The sequence below is a fragment of the Mustela putorius genome, unplaced genomic scaffold (assembly GCF_011764305.1).
Source record: "Mustela putorius furo isolate JIRA1106 unplaced genomic scaffold, ASM1176430v1.1 tig00000578_pilon_pilon_pilon, whole genome shotgun sequence".
In the NCBI taxonomy this organism is placed as follows: domain Eukaryota; kingdom Metazoa; phylum Chordata; class Mammalia; order Carnivora; family Mustelidae; genus Mustela; species Mustela putorius.
Window position 1 is genome coordinate 164,367 of NW_025421422.1, and position 22,508 is coordinate 186,874.

Below are 22,508 nucleotides of genomic sequence, written 5' to 3' on the forward strand. Positions count from 1 at the left end.
CCTCTCTCGTGCTATAGAGCCAGATGAGAAAAAGCATGGAGTGGTTCTGGCCATTGCTGTGCCAGGTCTGCTTCTGAAATGTAACCCTGATTGATCTGAAATCTATAGGGACACCTCTTATAGGGAAAAGAGAAGTTATGAGTGTGATGGAATGCAGACTTACATCGTAGAAACAACTGATCCGACTAGTCGTTTAGAAACTTGCTCCTGAAGCTCTTGCTTTGTGGGGAAGCCATCACGAATATCCGATATTAAATCATAGGCTGTTTGCATTCGGAACAGTTTATGGTTCACGTCAGCACAGAGGGTAATGCTGGTTTCATACTCAAGAATAGAAGTAACATATCCAGGCCAGATGACCAGCCTGCAAATGGAACACATTAGATGTGAATATCAAACTCTAAGCTCCAAATATAGAAATGTCACAGGGCTGTCATTCAGGGTCTAAAATTGGTGCTTAGGAGTCAAGTAAGAAATGGTCTTTCAAAGGATCTTTCCAATAGATATTTACCTGATGAACCAGTTATATTATCTTTGTTAAACCATTTTTATCACCACCCACAGGCGCTCTCCGCCCCCCCCCGACATACACACACATGCACACACACACACACATTTGAAAATATAGGTTTATATAGGATATAGGTTTATATAAATTATAAACATTATGTGAAACTTTCTACTTGATACCAACTTGTGATTATGGAACTCCATGGCCTCTCGCTTGTTGTAATAGTTGCGACCAACTTGCTCCAACTCCATCATCTTCAAAATTCTAGAAATTGGAAGAACAGATTTTGTTAAAAGTGCCACAAATATTATTAAGCATTTAGTAACACACATGAGGATACTGTAGTGGGGGGGGAATCGGCCAGTGACTTGGTCTACCAATAATTAACGGAAGTGCCTGGTACAAGTAAATTACATGGTGAGGTTAGATATTCAAGCTCATTTAACCTCTTTTTTTCCCTGATTTCCATAATATACAACTGACTGTCATGAAAAGGCCATTAGAATGTCCTCCATTCCTATAAATGAGCCAAAACAGATTTTTCAGATTAAGGGCCTCCGATTTTAATTTTGAATTTTTGTCCATCATTATGAAGGTAGAAAACAAGTGCATTCGCTCCAGGGAGAAACACACGTAGATGTGCCTAGTTGATGTCCATTCCTCCTTCTAGACAGGAACCAGCCATGGGATGTGGCAGTAGGCAGGGAGAACAATATGGAGAATAAGCCACAGAATTTAAACATGTCTAGGTGAGATTCAAGTGCCATGTCATTTCCAAGATCCTTTGTTTTCCCAGAACAAGGAAGTGTCGAGAACACAAAACTCTAGGAGCAAACATCTATGTTCCATGCCACTGACACACTAACACACAACCAGATCTCAAGGAAACCAAATCCTACGAACAAACCTTCTAAAGAGAATGTTGTAATAACGTAAACAGTCTGGTGAGGTGGGCATGAGTTCGCTGGTGAATTCAATGGTCACCTTCACAACCTGTTTTTTCAGCAGGCTGACCAATTCCATTTTCTGAGAGAAAAACAAACAAACAAACAAAAAGGTCCAGCAGTCTTCCCAAGGATAGCAAGCTCATTATTGGACCACAAATCAAGGTGTCACTTGGGTATCCAACACATGAACATGGCGGGAGCCATCTTGCTCCCAGAGACATGTGCAGGGAGAAGATAGGATCTATGAGACCAAAGTGAGAAGTCAGAATTAAACATTTATAGCTCCTTAAAAAAACAAACAAACAAACAAAAATACAAGTTCCTGTGTATTAGTCACTTGGTAAATATGGAAGTTTATTGAAGAAAATACTAAGTTCTAAAACTTTTTTGCTGAAGTTTTAGAGAGAGCAAGAGATAACGACTAAATTATTCAATAATTCATCAGCATTTGAGCCATATTTGCCACAGAAAAGGTTAAAAAATTAAATGTATATATTGCTCTCAAATTCATTGTAAGTGCTGAAATGAGGCACAAGGGAACCTCCTGATAAACACACATGGCAGGTGGGTTTTCTTACAAGCCCTATGGGCAAGAGATCTTCAGGAGGTCTCTTCAAACCATTGTACAGAAATGGTATATTTTCTCTAATACAGTAAAAATGTGGGAGAAAGAACAAATGTCCAGAAAGTACTGGGGGTGCCTGGGTGGCTCAGTTGGTTAAGTGTCCACCTTTGGCTCGGGGCATGATCTCAGGAGGCTGGGATTGAATCCCATGCTGGACTCCCTGCTCAGTGGCGAGTCTGCTTCTCCTTCTCCCTCTGCTTCTGCACTCACTCACTCTCTCTCTCCCCACCCCACCAAATAAAATCTTTAAAAAAAGTGAAAATGTCCAAAAACAGTACTTAACTGGTGATCATAGTTTGTGAGGTAATAACAAAGAAGTTCCATCAAATATATAACACTTTCCGATTATCGCTTTATGCTACAGAAGCAGTTCTGAACGAACTTGTCTGTCCTCAATGTCTGGCATGTAGTCAATATTGTACTTACAGGTGATCTGCTGGGGGCGAGATGTCACTCGGAAATGGTTTGCAAATAGCTTCACAAGTCTACCCCGTGTGCCTGCAAAATGGTGCCATGTGTTAACCAGGAAACAAGCTGACCAACTGCACCCAAAACAATGTGGACACCCTGATACCACGAGCCAAAATTAGGCCAAACAAGGACGTCAACCACCACACAAACACTATATACACCTGCTGTTCCAGAACGTGTACCATCCATGCAGATGCGTCCTACATAAGCGTACGTTGAGAGTTACCATAGAAGATTAAAATCTTTAACAATAACAATAAAAAAAATCTCTAACACAAGATTTCCCAAAAGGGGTGGGGAGGGTGAGTGGGAAGTCCTAGTGTAATAATGTAAACATCGTAATAATGTTTAATTAAGATAAAAAATCTCATTGGATCCAAAAAGCTGGGTCATTCTAACTTAGTGGCTCTAAAAGGAAAAGAGAGAAACGAAGAGTCCATCTGGGATGCTAAAACAGGTCTTTGTTTCTGCAGAAATGGGTGCTATGACGACAATGAGAACAGAGAGGAAGGTACCTGCTCTCACAGCGATGGAATGAAGCTTTACACACACCCTGAGACACACACAAGCACCCCAGCACACGTCTAACAGGGACAGTTCCCTAATGCTGGGTTGTTAATGGCTGTTGCACCTGCCGTGGACTCTCTCATGTGGTCCAAGTACTGTCGGGTATCCACCACATGGTCTCGAAAGATGCCCCCAAAATGGTTTCTCTCCTTCAACGACGCTGCCTGGACTGTAGCCACCAGCTGAGTTTCCTCTACATGGAAACAAATGTGAAATCCATGAATTTTAGATGATTAAAAAAGTGGGGGGGGGGAGTCAAACAGGACATTGTTAAACCCCAGCTGTGAAGTCAAACTAAGTCAGGTCACTCGAGGTAGGAAAGAGGATTGTCAAAGGATCCAAACATGAATTTCAGTCATGGGTCACCAGAAAGGGGGACTGTGACCCAGAAGCCTCTCCCAGCAAGACCCCACTCCACATTAGTGGCTGGCCCAGCCTCTCACACACATCAGTGCTATGCCTTTTGCCTTCATCCAGCACTTGTCCAGAAACTTTGTCTCTTCTCTACTGACTTTATATGCCAATCACCTGTCACCACACAGCCCTCTCATAAACATTAGAAAATGCTGACTGAACAGGCTCTTAAAAAAAATATCTGGGGCACCTTGGTGGCTCAGTCATTAATAATCTGCCTTCGGCTCAGGTCATGATCCCAGGGTCTTGGGATCAAGCCCTGCACTGGGCGCCCTGCTCAGCAGGAAGCCCGCTTCTCCCTCTTACTCTCCCTGCTTGTGCTCCCTCTCTCACTGTCAAATAAAATCTTTATATATATATACATATATATGTATATATATATATATGAAATGCTTTTCCTACAGAATAACTGATCTATTCTTTTATTAACAACTGGGAAAAGCTCTATTTTTTTAATCCCATAGTTATATGCATACAGGTTTAAATATTTTACAAGGTTAATACTTGGAGGACAGTGCAAAGCATTCTTTCAAATATTGTGAAAGAAACCTATATTATCCATATGCCCCTGAATAGCTAATATAGTCCCCACTCTGGGCTACAAAAACCGATTCTTTTCAGAATGTTCCTTCTGGAAGCTATTATTCCTCATTTATGAAGATCTTATACCAGAGTCTAAATTTCTATAATAGAAAAGCTATTAAATTTCATTTTACATATAAATTTTTTAAATGCTTTTTATCAAACTCAGCTAATTCCAGACACCTCCAGCAATCAAACTTACCACGTTCAAATTTCAGTGAAAAAAAAAAAAAAACATTTGGCATCGTTCATTAGTACTTGCTATATATAATGTGCTTTACATGAAGCGTTAATCAAAACTCTTCAGACAGGATATAGAGGATAAAAATGGGTATTTTACTATTTTGCATTCACATTTACAACTTCATTTCATGGAGTCTGGAGTTTGTATCAGTTTATTATAAAAATATCTACAACATAAGACACCAAAAGCAGAGACAGCAGAAGCAAAAATGGACAAGTGGGAATTCAAACAGAAAAAGTTTCTGTACAACAAATGAATCAGTCAACAGAATGAAAGGCACTTAAGGAATGGGAAAAGACATTTGCAAACCATGTGCCTCATAAGGGGTTAATTTCCAAAATATAAGGAACTCCTGAAACTCAAGAGTGAAAAAAACGTAATAACCCAATTACTTTAAATTGAGAAAGGACCTGAGTGGACATTTCTCTAAAGAAAACATAAATAGACAACAGGTATATGAAAAGATGTTCAAAGTCATCAGTAAATCATCAGGAAATTGCAAATCAAAACCACAATGAGGGGTGCTTGGGTGGCTCAGTGGGTTAAGCCTCTGCCTTCGGCTCAGGTCGTGATCCCAGGGTCGTGGGATCAAGCCCCACATCGGGCTCTCTGCTCAGCAGGGAGACTGCTTTCCCCTCTCTCTCTGTCTGCCTCTCTGCCTACTTGTTATCTCTGTCAAATAAACAAACAAAAAAATCTTTAAAAAACAAAACAAAACCACAATGAGCTATCACTTCCCATCTGTAAGTATGGTTATTTTATATATATATGTATATATATGTATACACACACATATATACTTATATATATGAAAATACATGTGTGTGAAAATACGTGTGTGTGAAAATACATGTGAGTGAAAATATGTATACAAAATATATATAAAAATTTTTTAAAAACAGCAAGTACTGATGAAGATGTGGAGAAATTTAAACACTTTGAGAAAACAAAAAATGGTATAGCTGCTATGGAAAACAGTATAGAGTTCCTCAAAACACTTAAAAGTAGAACCACCATATAATCCAGCAATCTCACCTCTGGGGGATTCTTACAGAAGTATTGAAATCATAATCTCAAAGAGATATTAACACTCCTGTGTTCACTGCAGCAGTATTAAAAATAGCCAAGCCCTGTAAACAACCTAAAAGCCCACCAAGGAATGAATGGGTAAAGCTAATGCGGTATATTCATACAGTAGAAAATTATTCAGCCTTAAAAATAAAAAAGAGGAAAATCCTACAATGTGCAAGAACCATGACCTTCAGGACATCATGCTAAGTGAAATAAGCCAGTTCTAGAAGGACAAATACTGCATAACTGCAAAAATTCCACTGATAGGAGACATCTAAAATAGTCAAACTCCTTGAAGCAGAAAGTAGGATGGTGGTTGGTGTTCAGGGGTGGAGTGGAGGAGGGATGGGGAGTTGTTAGTCAACAGGTATAAAGTCTCCCTTCTGTCAGATACATTCTAGAGATCTACTATTCAACATTGTGCCTACAGTTAACAGCACTGTATCTATCGTACACTTAGAACTGTGTTAAAGGATAGATACATGTTATCTATTCTCACTGTAATTAATAACAATTTCAAACTTAATGGGGTGCCTGGTTGGCTGTCCATTGAGTGTTCAACTCTTGATTTGACTCAGGTCAGGATCTCCTAGTTGTGAGATTGAGCCTGCTTAAGATGCTTTCTCCTTTTCCCCTTCCACTCACAACTCATATTTATGCTCTTACACACACACACACACACACACACACACACACACACACACTCTTATATAAATAAGAGCAAATCAGAGCATCAGATCTGAGGTCTTATTGTATTAGCCAAATCCTTGGCTAATACAGGAGCCTTTGTGCTCACCTCTATCATGATAGCCTTCCACCTAGGAGGATAATACAAGGCAGGGGAATGTTGAGGTGCTCAAGGAGCGACTCAACCTCCCAGGGCAGTGATTTATAAACACGATAATGTTCCCAGAATTCCTAGTTAACCTGGAGTCATTATATACAAATGCATGGTCTAAATCTGAAAAACAATTCTATCAAGCCATTGGCTAGACTGATGGTCATCAATCTCCATTTCTTTTCCAAAAACCTTAAAATACAGGGGCACTAAAATGCTGACTGATTAATTCATTGCAGAAAGGAAAAATACTTGTGGCCTGTATTCCAGTCCCATCCTGCCAAAACCTATGGGGATCCTGCAGTTCTCTACCTGGAATGTTGTCACTGTGGTACACCCTCACAAATTAGACATCCTCTGTCCCCCACCGTATCCCTCTCTTTTATACCTGGAGCCTGAGGTGCTCTTCTTGGTCTTCTTCGTTGTGCAGGCTGAACCACTTGGCTCCTCACTTGCAGGGGCGGGGGGCTAGGCGGAGTTTGGCCGGCTTGCTGAGCCTGCAGGTTTTGGGGGAAGAGTCCTAAAGGATGCTGTTAACGATATTTGTTCATCATCCAAAAATTATTTGCCTACCACATGCCAGGCACTGTCCGGGAATGAAGCAAGTTCCCTTGTAAAGGCTCGCATGCCAGTGATGGAAAATAAAAATAATGATTTGCATAGCATTTGCATGTTAAGTGCCTGGGAAATGAAGAAAAATAGAACAAAGCAAAGTAGGCAAAAGTGGGTGTTGTTGGGAAGGTGGAGTGTGAAGGGGACTGGTTAAGTTAATGGGGGATGAAGCAAGCCTCAGCACAAAGTTGAGACAGAATCAAAGAGTTGAAGGAGGAGAGTTACAAGGTCACACAAGCCACAGGTAGAGGAAAAAGAGCAAAAATTCTAAGGCAGAAATGTTCAAGGAAGGACAAAATGGCCACTGCGGCTGGAGCGAGGGGTGCAAGGGAGAGAGAAGCAGATGTCAGAGAGGTGGTGGGGCAGAAGCCATTTTGAACCATGTGCCTCTGACTAAGGAAACAGGAATGCGTAAAGGGGAGGGCACTGGGAAGAGGAGCTGCATGGACCAGTTTATCTGGTTCTGTGCTGGGAAACATGGAGGGAAAGACCAGGGGAAAAGCAAGATGACTGGTTAGGAAGCCACCGCCCAAACCTAGGGATGCTGGTGGTTTGGACCAGAAGGTGGTAACAGAGGTGATGAGACATTATCAGATACCAGATTTTTTTTTAATTGGGAGACAACAGTATTTCCTGGTTATTTATGTGAAGGGTTTGAGAGGAGTCCACAATGGATCCAAGGACTTTGGCCCCAGCAACTGGAAGAATGGGGATTCTTCAAACAAAGGGAGTGGGACCTTTCTGGGAGAGCACATCAGGAGTGTGGGAAGATCTGTGGAGCATCAGCTGCTTGTTTTGAAGTAACTCCCCAGGAGGACTCACTGGCTGGGGCCAAGCTATTCAGAAACCCTCCCATCCACTCAGGTCGGATGGAAGTCCATGTGCATATGTGAAAACACATGAGAGGGAAGCAGTAAAGGAATTAAAGCATCTTTCGCATAAAGGAGACTGAACAGGGCTGAGCTCACTGGCGGCGCTGTGGCTCCAGGTGGCACAGTGGCTTCAGGTGGCACGGGTTGAGAGGGCGTCTGACCACGGGTTCTGCCTCGGGCTCGGGTCCTGGCTCGGCCTGACATTGCTGTCCTGAAGGTGCAGACCCTCAAGGGGACAAGCCCTGGAACAGCACGGTTCTATTAGACATCTCTGTGTAAGTTGCCTGGTAACTTTCTACAAATCAGGACTTTAAAGAAAACAGCAGGTACTAATCATGCAGGTTTTCTGATCACACCAACAAGCCTGATAACTCCAAAGTTGTCAAGGAAGTGTCCTGTAGTAAAAGACAGGAACCTGGTAAAATATTCTTAAAAATTTAAGAGAAATCGTTGGCTAGGATTCTTTTCCCCCCACAAAGTGGCAGGACACCATGGGTTACAGTGCTTGCTTATAGGAGTCAGGTGTGCACAGGGTTCTCACCTACCTTGTATCCTCCACAGTGCAAGGAGGAGCCCAGGTGTCCCCTGGGCACTTGCCTGCCCCCACCAGAGGCACACACACCCTGGAGCTAACCCAAATGGGTCCTCCCAGCTCCACTGACACCACTCACCCTCCTCCTCAAGAATTAGGCTCCTCTGTGGCCAAGGAGAAGGCTGTGGCCTGGGGCTCCACTCCTCCAGCCCCACAACGTCTGAGTACTGATAACTGCGGGGTCAGAAGGGCTAAAGCTTCTCTGCAAAAGGGTTCGCCTTTTCCAGGACTGGCCCTGTACCCTGCCCCAGTCACCAAATGGATGTAGGACTAGCCTAGCTGCCTTGCCTATGCTCCCGCAATCAGGAAGATGGGGTGCCCTCCTGGGACCCACCGTCATTTCAATTTCAACCCTGCTGGCCCAGCCCCTTCCGGCACACCTCCCTCCTGCTCCAAATGAAGCCAACCTTGATGTTCACCTGGAAGCTTTATAGGAGCTCTGACTTTCAGTGGGATGGACGTGAGTGGTTCTGCCTGCTCTCTTGCCCTACCTTAACTCACCCATCAACCATCCCCCCAATTAACCTGCCAGGTGACATTAGGGAATGAAGTGCACTTGGGGCTCCAGAAACTTAGGCCCTTACCACTTAATATTTTAACCAATTCCCTGCTGTTGCCAGTACAACTGAATTGTAATTGATAGGGTCCGTGATCAAAGGAGTGAGACATACAAGCAAAGGTCAAGCAAAGCTTTATTTTGCGCCAGTATTGAGAATCAAACCGACCAGTTGGGGCCATCTCTTATGGAAAGAGCGACCCTTCCCAGCCTCACAGGCTTACTTTTATAGAGCAAAAGCAATGTGGTTGAGCCTGGCCACACATAGGGGGTCAATGAGATTGTAACACACAGAGAAAGTTGCATAGTCATGCTAGGTCACACACAGGTGGCCAACTGAATTGCAATTCACCCTATAGTAGCTGTTTGAACTAGCCTATCACCTTGGTCAGGACTGACCCCCAAGTTTGGCGCCCAAAAGGTGGGGCCCATATTCTTTAGTAGTCAGGGATATAGTATGTGCGCTTTACTGATTGGATGTCTCCACCTGGCCTGACACATCCCTGAATTCTGGGCTCTGTTTTCAGGGACTTGTCAACCATATTTTACTGGTTTCCCAGACTTGCTTTTAAGTATGTTCCTCTGTGGGGGGAGGCAGGGTCAGTTTAAGTTTTACTGCACAAACAACAAATGGCTGTTTAACCGAGATGGAGTCGCTCTGGCTAAGCAGGCCCTTACAATAATCACTGCCCAAACCTAGGCTCCTCCATCATGGTCTTCTTGGCCTAGATCCCTACAAGTGGATTTGCAGTAAAGTGTAAGTTTGTAAGTATGGGGAGTCATTTTTTTAAAAATGGTATTTGTTATGTCTGTCTTTTTTTGCTGATTGTTTCCAAGTCTCTATCATTCTTTGATTTTGCTACTAAAATCATTTTTAGGGGAGCCTGGTTTGTGCCATCGGTTGAGGGACTGTCTTTGGCTCAGATCTTAATCTTGGGGTCCTGGAATTGAGCCCCTCGTCAGACTCCCTGCTCAGTGGACAGATTGCTTTTCCCTCTCCTTCTCCCTCTCCCTGTGAGGACCGCTTGCTTGTGCCCCCTCTCTCTCTGTCAAATAAATAAATAAAATCTTTTAAAAACATTTTTAAAGCACTCAAAAAGAGCAAAGTATTGCGGGGGGAAATTGTGGGAATCGGGGCGGTTAGGGACAGGGGCTTAAGTCCCCGGACCCAGGACAGTCTCCCCTGGCGCTGAGCCAGAGAGAGTACAGCAGAGAAACCAGGTCTTGGTCCCTGAGCCACCAGTGCACCTAAGAACACATGGGGCCCAGCTCCTGTGAGGGCGTGGGAGTTTCGCCAGAAGGCAGAACGCACGCACCCGACACCCTCCCCTGAGAGAGGTGCGCACAGGCGCTAGCCTGGCACTCTTAGACACATGACATACTATCAAAGCCTGAGACACATGTGCCCCACACCCTCCCCTGAAAAGGTATGCAATGGCACCAGCCCGGTGCTCTCAGACCCAGAAAGACCAGGCACTCCCAGACCGGGCCAGCGGGAAAATCTCAGTGTGCGATCACTGCTTGGAACCTCTCTGGCAGTCTGGAGCTGTCCTGACATCTGCCGCTGCCATGGTTTTGAGTACAAGCAGGAGATCCTGTGTCCCCAGGGACCGCGATGTGGCACCTGCTCTGCCAGCGGCAGAGGGGGAACTTAATGTGCTCTGGAGACCCAGAGGGGAACAGACTGAGGCTTCTCTCTGAGAGGGAGTTTGGGGTGCAATTTGCTTTCCTTTAAACCTCCAAAAAACAACAAAAGCTGTCAAGGCGAGAGAAAACAAATGAACAAACATAAAAAAAAAAAATCCAGAGAACAAAAGCCTGAAAAAAACCAGTTTCCTCAGAGCCCACCCCCTTGAGGGGGGCAGGAGGACTTAACTCAGGGAACATCATTGACTGAAAACCCACGTGGCATGCCCCTCCCCCAAAAAACCAATCAGGAAAGAAAAAAAAAAAGATGGCAAAAGAACAACCACCTACTTCATAGATATAACTTTTCTTTTTAACTCGTTCCCACCATTCTGGTTCTTTTTTTTTTTTTTTCTAGATAAGTTAAATAATTTTTTAACCTATTTACCAACACAATGACATGTCCAGTACATCAAATTCCATAATAATCTTCTAACCTGAACTTTTTGATACATACACCCATGATTTTCTTTTGCTTTTCTATTTTTTAAATATTTTATAAATTTTAGTTTAGTTTAGTCTATTCTTTTTTTATTTATATTTTCTAATATTTGTATAGAGTTAAAATTCAAGGTAATCCCCTTTCCCCAATCAATGCTACCCCTATAAGTAAACCAATTTTTAATCCCATTTATCTTAGGAAAGTTGAGTCCTTTAACAAAGATATCAAGATACATACAGGAAGAATCAAAATAACCTTCCTTGCCCACACTGAGAATTTATAACTACTCTCTGATCTTTTTCTTCTGCCAGTGTTTCTGTGTATTTGTGTTTGTCCTGATAATATAGAACTCTTATACTTGGGGTTCTTTTTAATGAGGTTTTTCCTTTTTTTGCATATATATATATATATATATATTCTCTTGTCATATACTTTTATCAGTCTTTTTGGTTTGTCTGTTTTTGTTTCTATACTTCATAAATCTTACCTTGTGGCCCATTTGGGTTGAAGCTTCTCTTTTATCTTCCCTTTTTTTTTTCCTGTCTCTTTCTCTCTTTTTCTTCTTTTTCTTTTCGTTTGTCTCTCATTTGGGTGGGGAATCCTGATTGCTCAGAAGCATTCCAGGGTGTGCCTTGACTGCACCACAGTCAATACATCCAGCTACATCTGTCCAATCATCTCTCACCAAAATGACTAGGAGTAAGAATGCCCAACAGAAGAAAAACACAGAGGATGGGCCTTCTACAACAGAGCTAATGGCTATCGACATAGACAATATGTTGGAAAGGGAATTCAGACTAACAATTATCCAGGCAATAGCTAGGTTGGAGAAAGCCATGGATGACCAAACGGAATTGATTAGGGCAGAACTGAAAGCCACCAGGGATGATGTTCACAATGCTCTTGATGAGTTCCAATGTAATCTAAATTCTCTAAAAGCTAGGGTAACTGAGACAGAAGATGGAATTAGTGATCTGGAGGACAAACAGATAGAGAGAAAGGATCAGGAGGAAGCCTGGAACAAACTTCTTAGAAACCACAAAAACAGAATCAGGGAAAGAAATGATGCCATGAAACGTTCCAACATCAGAATTATTGGAATCCCTGAAGGGGAGGAGAAAGAAAGAAGTCTAGAAGATACAGTGGAACAAGTACTTCATGAAAATTTTCCAAATCTCGCCAATGGAACCAGCGTTCATGTACTAGAGGCTGAACGGTCTCTACCCAAGATTATAGATTCCAAAAAAAAAAAAATCAAGGCACCTGATAGTCAAATTGAGGAATTATAATTGTAGGTATAGTCTCTTGAAAGCCGCTAGGACAAAGAGGCTCCTTATTTCCAGAGGAAAGCCCATCAGTATAACGTCAGACCTGTCCACAGAGACCTGGCAAGCCAGAAAGGGCTGGCAAGATATATTCAGGGCATTAAATGAGAAGAACATGCAGCCAAGAATACTTTATCCAGCAAGACTGACTTTCAAAATGGATGGAGAGATAAAGAGTTTCCAAGACCGGCAAGGCTTAAAAGACTATGCAACCACCAAGCCGACTCTGCAGCAAATATTAAGGGGGGGGGGGGTCCTAAAAGAGGAAAAATCCTAAGAATAGCATTGAACAGAAATATAGAGAAAATCTACAAAAAGAAAGACTTCAAAGGTAACACGATGTCAATAAAAACATATCTATCAATAATCACTCTCAATGTAAATGGCCTAAATGTGCCCATAAAATGACAGGCAGATTGGATAAAACGACAGGACCCATCCACATGTTGTCTTCAAGAGACCCATTTTGAACCTAAGGATACACCCAGACTGAAAGTGAAGGGATGGAGAAGCATCTTTTATGCCAATGGGCCTCAAAAGAAGGCTGGGATAGCGATTCTCATATGAGATAAATTATATTTTAAACTAAAGACTATAGTCGGAGATACAGAAGGACACTACATAATTCTTTTTTTTTTTTAAAGATTTTATTTATTTGTCAGAGAGAGAGAGGGAGAGAGCCAGCACAGGCAGACGGAATGGCAGCAGAGGCAGAGGGAGAAGCAGGCTCCCCGACGAGCAAGGAGCCCGATGTGGGACTCGATCCCAGGACGCTGGGATCATGACCCAAGCCGAAGGCAGCTGCCCAACCAACTGAGCCACCCAGGCGTCCCGACACTACATAATTCTTAAAGGGACTATCTACCAAGATGATCTAACAATTGTAAATATCTATGCTCCCAATATGGGAGCAGCCAATTACATAAGAAAACTATTAATCAAGATAAAGAGTCATATTGATGTGAATACATTAATAGTAGGAGATCTTAAGACGCCTCTATCAGTAATAGATCGTCCAAGCAGAAAATAAATAAAGAAACAAGAGCATTAAATGACACATTGGACCAGATAGACCTCATAGATATATACAGAACGTTCTACCCTAAAACAACAGAGTACTCATTCTTCTCAAGTGCACATGGAACCTTCTCCAGAACAGACCACAGACTGGGTCACAAATCAGGACTCAACCGAGATACGAAAGACTGAGATTATTCCCTGCATATTCTCAGATCACAGTGCTTTGAAACTGGAGCTCAATCACAAGGAAAAGTTCGAAAGGAACTCAAACACCTGGAAGCTAAAGACCACCTTGCTTAAGAATGCTTGAATCAACCAGGAGATCAAAGAAGACTGAAACAATTCATGGAAACCAATGAGAACGAAGACACTTTGGTCCAAAACCTATGGGATACAGCCAAGGCGGTCCTAAGGGAGAAATACATAGACATCCAAGCCTCCCTCAAAAAAATTGGAAAATCCAGAACACAGCAGCTGTCTCTACACCTTAAAGAACTGGAGAATCAACAACAAATCAAACCAACTCCACAAATAAGAAGGGAAATAATCAAGATTAGAGCTGAGAGCAATGAGGTAGAAACCAGAGATACAGTAGAACGTATCAACGAAACTAGAAGCTGGTTTTCTGAAAGAATCAAGAAGATCGATAAACCATTGGCCACACTAATCCATTGGCCCAAATTCATAAAATTATGAATGAAAAGGGAGAGACCACAACTTACACCAAGGAAGTAGAAACAATCATCAGAAGTTATTATCAACAGTCATATGCCAATAAGCTAAGCAACCTAGATGAAATGGATGCATTCCTGGAAAACTATAAACTTCCAAAATTGAACCAGGAAGAAATTGACAACCTGAATAGACTGATATCTACTAACAAGATTGAAGCAGTGATCAAAAACTTCCCAAAATACAAGAGCCCAGGACCTGACAGATTCCCTGGGGAATTCTACCAAACTTTCAAAGAAGAAATAACACCTATTCTCCTGAAGCTATTTCAAAAAATTGAAGCAGAAGGAAAACTTCCAGACTCATTCTATGAAGCCAGCATTACCCTGATCTCCAAACCAGGCAAAGACCCTACCAAAAAGGAGAATTTCAGACCAATGTCACTGATGAATATGGATGCTAAGATTCTCAACAAGATCCTAGCAAACAGGATCCAACAGCACATTAAAAAGATTATACACCATGACCAAGTGGGATTCATCCCCAGGTTACAAGGAGGGTTCAGCATTCACAAATCAATCAATGTGATAGAACAAATCAATAAGAGAAGAGAGAAGAACCAAATGGTCCTTTCAATTGATGCAGAAAAAGGATTTGATAAAATCCAGCATCCGTTCCTGATTAAAATGCTTCAAAGTATAGATATAGAGGGAACATTCCTGAACTTCATCAAATCTATGAAAGACCCACAGCAAATATCATCCTCAATGGGAAAAAGCTTGCAGCCTTCCCGTTGAGATCAGGAACACGACAAGGATGCCCACTCTCACCACTCTTATTCAATATAGTATTAGAAGTCCTATAAACCGCGATCAGATAACAAAGAGAAATAAAAGGTATCCAAATTGGCAATGAAGAAGTCAAACTCTCTCTCTTCACAGATGACATGATTCTTTATATGGAAAACCCAAAAGACTCCACCCCCAAACTACTAGAACTCATACAGCAATTCAGCAACGTGGCAGGATACAAAGTCAATGTACAGATCAGTGGCTTTCTTATACACTAACAATGAAAATACAGAAAGGGAAATTAGAGAGTCGATTCCATTTACTATAGCACCAAGAACCATAAGATACCTGGGAATAAACCTAGCCAAAGAGGTAAAGGATCTGTATTCGAGAACACTCATGAAAGAAATTGAAGATGACACAAAAAGATGGCAGACCATTCCATGCTCTTGGATCGGAAGAATAAACATTGTTAAAATGTCTATACTGCCTAGAGCAATCTATACTTTTAATGTCATTCCGATAAAAATTCCACCGGTATTCTTCAAAGAGCTGGAGCAAATAATCCAAAAATTTGTATGGAATCAGAAAAGACCCCAAATCACTAAGGAAATGTTGAAAAACAAAAATAAAACGGGGGGCATCACGTGACCTGATTTCAAGCTTTATTACAAAGCTGTGATCACCAAGACAGCATGGTACTGGCATAAAAACAGACACATAGACCAGTGGAACAGAGTAGAGAGCCCAGATATGGACCCTCAACTCTATGGTCAAATAATCTTCGACAAAACAGGAAAAAATATACAGTGGAAAAAAGACAGTCTCTTCAATAAATGGTGCTGGGAAAACTGGGCAGCTATATGTAGAAGAATGAAATTCGACCATTCTCTTACACCGTACACAATGATAAACTCAAAATGGATAAAAGATCTCAATGTGAGACAGGAAACCATCAGAATCCTAGAGGAGAACATAGGCAGTAATCTCTTCGATATCAGCCACAGCAACTTCTTTCAAGATATGTCTCCAAAGGCAAAGGAAACAAAAGCGAAAATAAACTTTTGGGACTTCATCAACATCAAAAGCTTCTGCACAGCCAAGGAAACAGTCAAGAAAATAAAGAGGCAACCCACGGAATGGGAGAAGATATTGGCAAATGACAGTAAAGACAAGAGGTTGATATCCAGGATCTATAAAGAACTCCTCAAACTCAACACACACAAAACAGACAATCATATCAAAAAATGGGCAGAAGATATGAACAGACACTTCTCCAGTGAAGACATACAAATGGCTATCAGACACATGAAAAAATGTTCATCATCACTAGCCCTCAAGGAGATTCAGATTAAAACCACATTGAGATACCACCTTACACCAGTTAGAATGGACAAAATTAGCAAGATAGGAAACAACATGTGTTGAAGAGGATGTGGAGAAAGGGGAACCCTCTTCCACTGTTGGTGGGAATGCAAGTTGGTGCAGCCTCTTTGGAGAACAGAGTGGAGATTCCTCAAGAAATTTAAAATAGAACTTCCCTATGACCCTGCCATTGCACTCCTGGGAAAGGAAACAAAAGCGAAAATAGTTTACCCCAAAGATACAGATGTCGTGAAAAGAAGGGCCATCTGTACCCCAATGTTTATAGCAGCAATGGCCACGGTCACCAAACTGTGGAAAGAACCAAGATGCCCTTCAACGGATGAATGGATAAGGAAGATGTGATCCATATACACTATGGAGTATTACGCCTCCATCAGAAAGGATGAATGCCAAACTTTTGTAACAACATGGACGGGACTGGAAGAGATGATGCTGAGTGAAATAAGTCAAGGAGAGAGAGTCAATTATCATATGGTTTCACTTATTTGTGGAGCATAACAAATAACATGGAGGACATGGGGAGATGGAGAGATGAAGGGAGTGAGGGAAATTGGAAGGGGAGGTGAACCATGAGAGACTATGGACTCTGAAAAACAACCTGAGTGTTTTGAAGGGGTGGGGGGTGGGAGGTTGGGAGAACCAAGGGTGGGTATTAGGGAGGGCACATATTGCATGGAGCACTGGGTGTGGTGCAAAAACAATGAATACTGTTATGTTGAAAATAAATAAAAAATAAATTCAAAAAAAAGATCAGGTTCTTAGATTATTTGATAACCTAGTTAAGAAAGATGAGTAAATCTGAACATCTTGAAGAATAGAAACATTTTCTGACTGGTTTGATGAGAAACCAATAGAAAACTCTTTATGAATTTACATTGGGACAAATTAGCTAATGAGTATCCCTACTTCAAAGAGTATTAAAATTCAATCAGTTCACAAAAAAAAAAAAATCCTCAAAAAGCTCAGACTATGGACATTATCACACGCTGATAGAAGCTCAGTAAAGTCTTTCCCACATCTGACAACAATCTCAAATATTTAGATGGTGTCACAACTGAGGACACATCATTTTCTAAGCTATCACTGAGGAGGAACATATTCCTATCTTCCACGCCAGAGAAAAGACTGAAATTTATTTTACTTGTTCTACAAAACATACTAGAAAAAGCACTCTCCAGTGGCACCTGGGAGGTGGCATAGGTTAAGTGTCCAACTCTTAATTTTGGCTCCGGTCATGATCTCAGGGTCATGAGATCCAGCCCCCCCAACCCCCACTGAGCTCCCCATTCAGCAGGAGTTTCTTCCCCCCCTTTCTCCTCCCCTCACATGCTCTCTCTCTCTCAAATAAATAAATAAAATATTTTTTAAAAAATAAAGAAAAAGAAAAAGGATAGTCCTCAGGAGAAGCGATCCCAGACCATGCAAGCAAAATAAATAAATAAACAAACAAGGAGCGGGTAGAATACAGATGGCAGGCAATATACGAAACATTGTTTTCTGGCGTTTGTGATGGCATGAATATTTTGAAGTTTTCTTAACTCTGAAGGTTGTCACTTTTAAACCAAAATTTGTTTTTGCAGTTTTAATTTTTTCCTTAAAGTGATCCACAAAATTGGGGAAGTCTCAGACCCTGTGAAACGCGGATTGGCACTGGCAGTCATCAGCTCATCCTGACCCGTCCCCATGCCTTGGCCAAGGATGCCACCTTTCTCACCCCACTTTCCCAGGTGTCCCCAAAGTGCTCAGTATATATGTGCCTGAGGAATGGTTAATATTTTGTTATGACTGGCTGTCGTCATTATTATTAGCAACAAAAAGTAGAGGAAGAGGTTTCTGACATTTTGTTGAGGATGTTTGGGCAAGATGGGCTTTGAACTTGTAACACAAAGAGAAGCTGAGTTTGCACACTGGTGGCATTATATTCTGGAGCAGAAGCACTAAAAAACACAGCCACCCATCAGAGAAGATTCAGAATCATCCATGCTTACCTTGGATAAGCCTGTTCTAGAGCACCCTAATGAGAGGGGCCAAGAGGGAGAAAATTCCAGGCACCCCAGAGAGGTCAGAATTTACAGAAGCCACTGGAGCCCACTCTGCAGGTGTGTCGAGAGCTCAGCGGCTGCTGACTGGACTCCAGCTTCCCACGAGCTGCTTCCTGATCCACCTGAATGCTGCAGCTGTCCCCTATGGTCCCCAGGACCCAGCATGATGCGTAATATACGATGGGAATTTGTAAGAATTTGCTGATTAAATAGTTGTGCCATTTGAGATGTGATTCTGTTGGTTTGGGATGTCTGTGGTTTTTAAGAATCCTCTGCAAGAGAGACTCTTAACTTAGTGTCTAGGAAGCTCCTGAAACTGGATGGAAAATAGAAGGTTTAAGTGTGCTTTTCAGGGAAAGCATCTAGGAACTCCCCATATCCTCTACAGTGCTTAAGTCTCCAAAGAAACCAAGGAGTATGGAGAAAATGAAGAAGCATGGGCCCCTGGAAAGTTCTCCCTAAACCACCATCTTACAGACAGCAGCACTCCAGGACTGGAAGGGACCTTTGGGATGGCACAGTGTGGTTGAGCCAACAGACCCAAAGATGATGACCCAGATGGATGCCTAGATGGGACAAACCTGAGGTCACAGGACATCCTCTGTCCTCCACATTCCCTGGGATGGACCACAGAAAGTCTTCTGACATAAGTGCTTCTATAACCAACAGCAGTTCATTTGTTCCACACTAACTGAGGTTGTACTCTGTGCCAAGCTCTGGGCTAGATGCTGGGGACACATGGGGACAAGATTCCCAGGAGGGTGGACACAGGGCCAACTATCCATAGAGTGAGTCTATCTTATTCATCTCTGTATTCTCCAAGCATTGGCTGCTGTCCAGCACATAGTAGACATTCAACAATTAGCAACTGCCTTAAGCAATGGGACAGGACCGTGGTTCAGTCTTTGGCATTTGGAATCTGGGAGCATCAGTTGGAATCACTGCTTGTCCACTCAGGTGCTGTGTGACTCTGGGCAGGTCACATCATCTCTCTGAGACTCGATTTCGTGATATATAGGATGAGAAGTTAACTTCAAGGGGTCTGGGGGTGGTGAAGAAGCTAACTGGTGAAGGGGCGCCTAGGTGGCCCAGTTGGTTGAGTGTCAGATTCTTGGTTTCAGCTCAGGTCATGATCTCAGGATCGTGACATTGAGTCCCATATCAGTTCCATGCTCAGTGAGGACTCTGCTGGAAATTCTTTCCCCCTTCCTCTCCCTCCCCGCTGCTCCTACCCACCTCCCCAGCTTGCATGTGCTCTCGCTCGCTCTCTCTTTCTCTCTCTCTCGTGAATAAATAAATAATCTTAGAAAAGAAGAAGAAGAAGAAGAAGCAGCTAATGGGTGAAAAGAGCTTGACACACACTGAGTGCTTGTCAAGCCACAGCTATTGGAGTCAATACTGTCACCATAATATCAAAGAGCCCAGGTAAAGCCTTGGACCTCCATGCATCTTCTGGAGAATGGGGAGGACTCAGCAGATGGCCTCTCTGCCTCATCCACACAGGGACCTCAGAATCAGAAAAGTGGGCTGTGTTTGATGGCCATAGAGCAGCATCTAGTGGAAGGGAAGGAAAAGTGAAAGGATATCACTTTTCATAGGATATCAGGAAGAGAGAGTTTTAAAGGCAGGGACAAAGCTTGACAGAGAAGCCAGGAAAGTGACTGGCCTGTGCTGGTGTCTTCAGCAAGGAGAGGTCAGACAAGGTCTCCTGATTAGGACCAGGGACTCTGCCTGCCTGAGCCAAGGGAGCGATGGAGGAGAGGACCTCCCCCTCTCTCCCGACTCCCTCCCTTTTTCCCTCCCTCCCTCCCTTCATGAGTGTCAGGTTCCCATCTGCACAGCACTGTGTCACCTCCACTGCCCCCAAGTCTCCAGCACCCAGGATGTCAGGGTGGAAGAGGACTCTGCATAGGACACAGCCAGGCCATCTCCATGGCTCTGGGCCACTTGTCAGCAGCAGGGTCTTTGTCCCTCTGATACCAGGTCCTTGGGTTTCTGGCTCTGCTGGCCTGTACAGGGCCACACTCTCCCTTCCCCTTGCCCCATACTCCTGCCTCCCCTCACCCCCCTGCCCACAGCCCTCCCACCTCTTCTTCCTGCCTAAAGAATCCAGAGCAAACCAGCCTTCTCCCCTGGCCTTGTCTGCCACCAAGAGCAGGAACCTAGCAGACTACCTCCCCAGGTTGTGAAAAGTGATTGGGAGAAGTTATAGAAAGCAGGAAGCACGTGTACAGGCACACATGGAACATTTCAGAAGTAGGAGCAAGTACAGCATCTTCAGGAACATCATCAGTGATGAAGCAAAGAGCCAGCCTCCCTCTTTCTCCAGGAAGAGCTTCCACGTATTCATGGAAATTCCTGTGTGACAGTTACCTCTTCCAGTCCCTTTTAAGGATGTCCATGGATATAAATAGTAATATTTTTAAGATATGTTAATCATATGTTGAAGTTTGCAAGCCAGAGGCTCTGATTTTCCGAGCACTTTCCAAGTGTCAGGAATAGCGCAGAGCACTTGCTGTCCACCTCATAATTTAACAAGCTTAGATTGATAATTATTGCCCCATTTTTTGGATGAGTAAACTGAAGTTCAGGAAGGTCAAGGGTTGTGATGAAGGTTACATAGCTAGTAAGTAACAGGGTTGAAGTTCACTTATGCATATGTCTGACCAGAGATTGTGGTCTTAACTTTTATTATGTGGTGCTGCCTTTCTTAGTGGACCCCACCTCTCCTTAAGGCACCTCAATATTCAATAGGCAGGGCGCCTGGGTGGCTCAGTGGGTTAAGCCGCTGCCTTCGGCTCAGGTCATGATCTCAGGGTCCTGGGATCGAGTCCCGCATCGGGCTCTCTTCGCAGCAGGGAGCCTGTTTCCACCTCTCTCCCTCTCTCTCTCTCTCTCTCTCTCTCTGCCTGCCTCTCTGCCTACTTGTGATCTCTCTCTGTCAAGTAAATAAATAAAATCTTTAAAAATATATATATATTCAATAGGCAGTTCACCAAATGCTTCATGCTAGTTCTCACCTCTGAGCGCCTCATTGTTCTTTCTCTTGTTTCATGTCCTCCCTGGATCTGCCACTTCAGAGCGGTTACTCCTTGGGCGTATCTCTCCATGTCGGGGACCTCAGTTTCCTTGTGTGCGGAATGGGAAACACAGTGATTATAACACTTACCTCACAAGGTCCTTGTGAGGCTCAAGTGATGACTGTGAAAGCAGTTTATAAACTCTTCAAGCCCTGTGCCACCTCAGTGAATGCAGTCACAACAATGGATGCCTGGGGGCTCAGACAGGAAGGGAACTTGAAAGAGCTGCTGTATTGAAATGGCAGACGCAGAATTGATCTATAGTCTAGCTGCAGAATTAAGCTTTGTAAAAGTGCAAATAAAAATAGCAAAATTGGGATAAGGGCTATGAAAGAAGCAAGGGGAAGCAGAGGCCAGCATGGGGCTGATCCTTTGAACTCCAGAGAGAGGAAAAAAATCGACACATGCAAGAATTGATGGAATGAGTTTCAGGGTGGGGAGAAAAGGGGAAAGTCACTTTAGAGGTGGTTGGACTGGTCCAAGTAAGTGGTGATATTACAGGCAGAAGAGTTCAAGGAGTAGGAACAGGGGGTCAAGAAGTGGACAGATTCAAGACCCCCAAGACTTGCAGAATCATACTCAGGGGTGTAGGATTGAAAGGTTTCCCTTAAGATCAAGAACAAGACAAGGATGCCCACTTTCACTAATTCTATTTAGCACTGCACTGGAAGTTTTAGCCACACCCATTAGGCAATATTTGTCTCTATTTGTGAAGACACGATCTTACATAGAGAAAATTCCAAAGAATATACATACACAAGCTATTACAGCAAACTAATAAATTTATTTAGCAAAGCTTCAGTATATAAGATCAATACACAAAATCAGTAGTATTTGTGGGGTGCCCGGCTGTCTTAGTTGGTAGAGCGTGTGATTCTTGATCTCTGGGTTATGAGTTCGAGTCCCACATTGCGTGTAGAGATTGTTTAAAAAAAAAAGAGTTGACAAAAAATTAGTCTAGTCATATTTCCATACACTAACAACAAGCAATTTGAAAAGGAAATTAAGAAAACTATTCCATTTACAATAGCATCAACAAGAATAAAGTAACTTGGAATAAACTTAACCAAGCAGGTGTAAGACTTATCCACTGAAAACTACAAAATGTCATCAAAAGAAATTTAAAAAGATACAAATAAATGGAAAGATATCCTGTGTTCAT

General features: G+C 42.8%; 1 protein-coding gene across 1 annotated transcript in view; it reads right to left on the reverse strand.

Annotated features, from left to right (window-relative positions):
• Positions 1-21,376, reverse strand: part of PIWIL3 (piwi like RNA-mediated gene silencing 3) — a 35,145-nt gene extending 13,769 nt beyond the window's left edge. Inside the window, 4 exon segments of the mRNA XM_045081527.1 lie at positions 164-364; positions 695-775; positions 1,419-1,537; positions 21,287-21,376. Of these exon segments, the coding sequence (XP_044937462.1) occupies positions 164-364; positions 695-775; positions 1,419-1,537; positions 21,287-21,376 (491 nt within the window).
• Between the last annotated feature and the right edge of the window lie 1,132 nt (positions 21,377-22,508).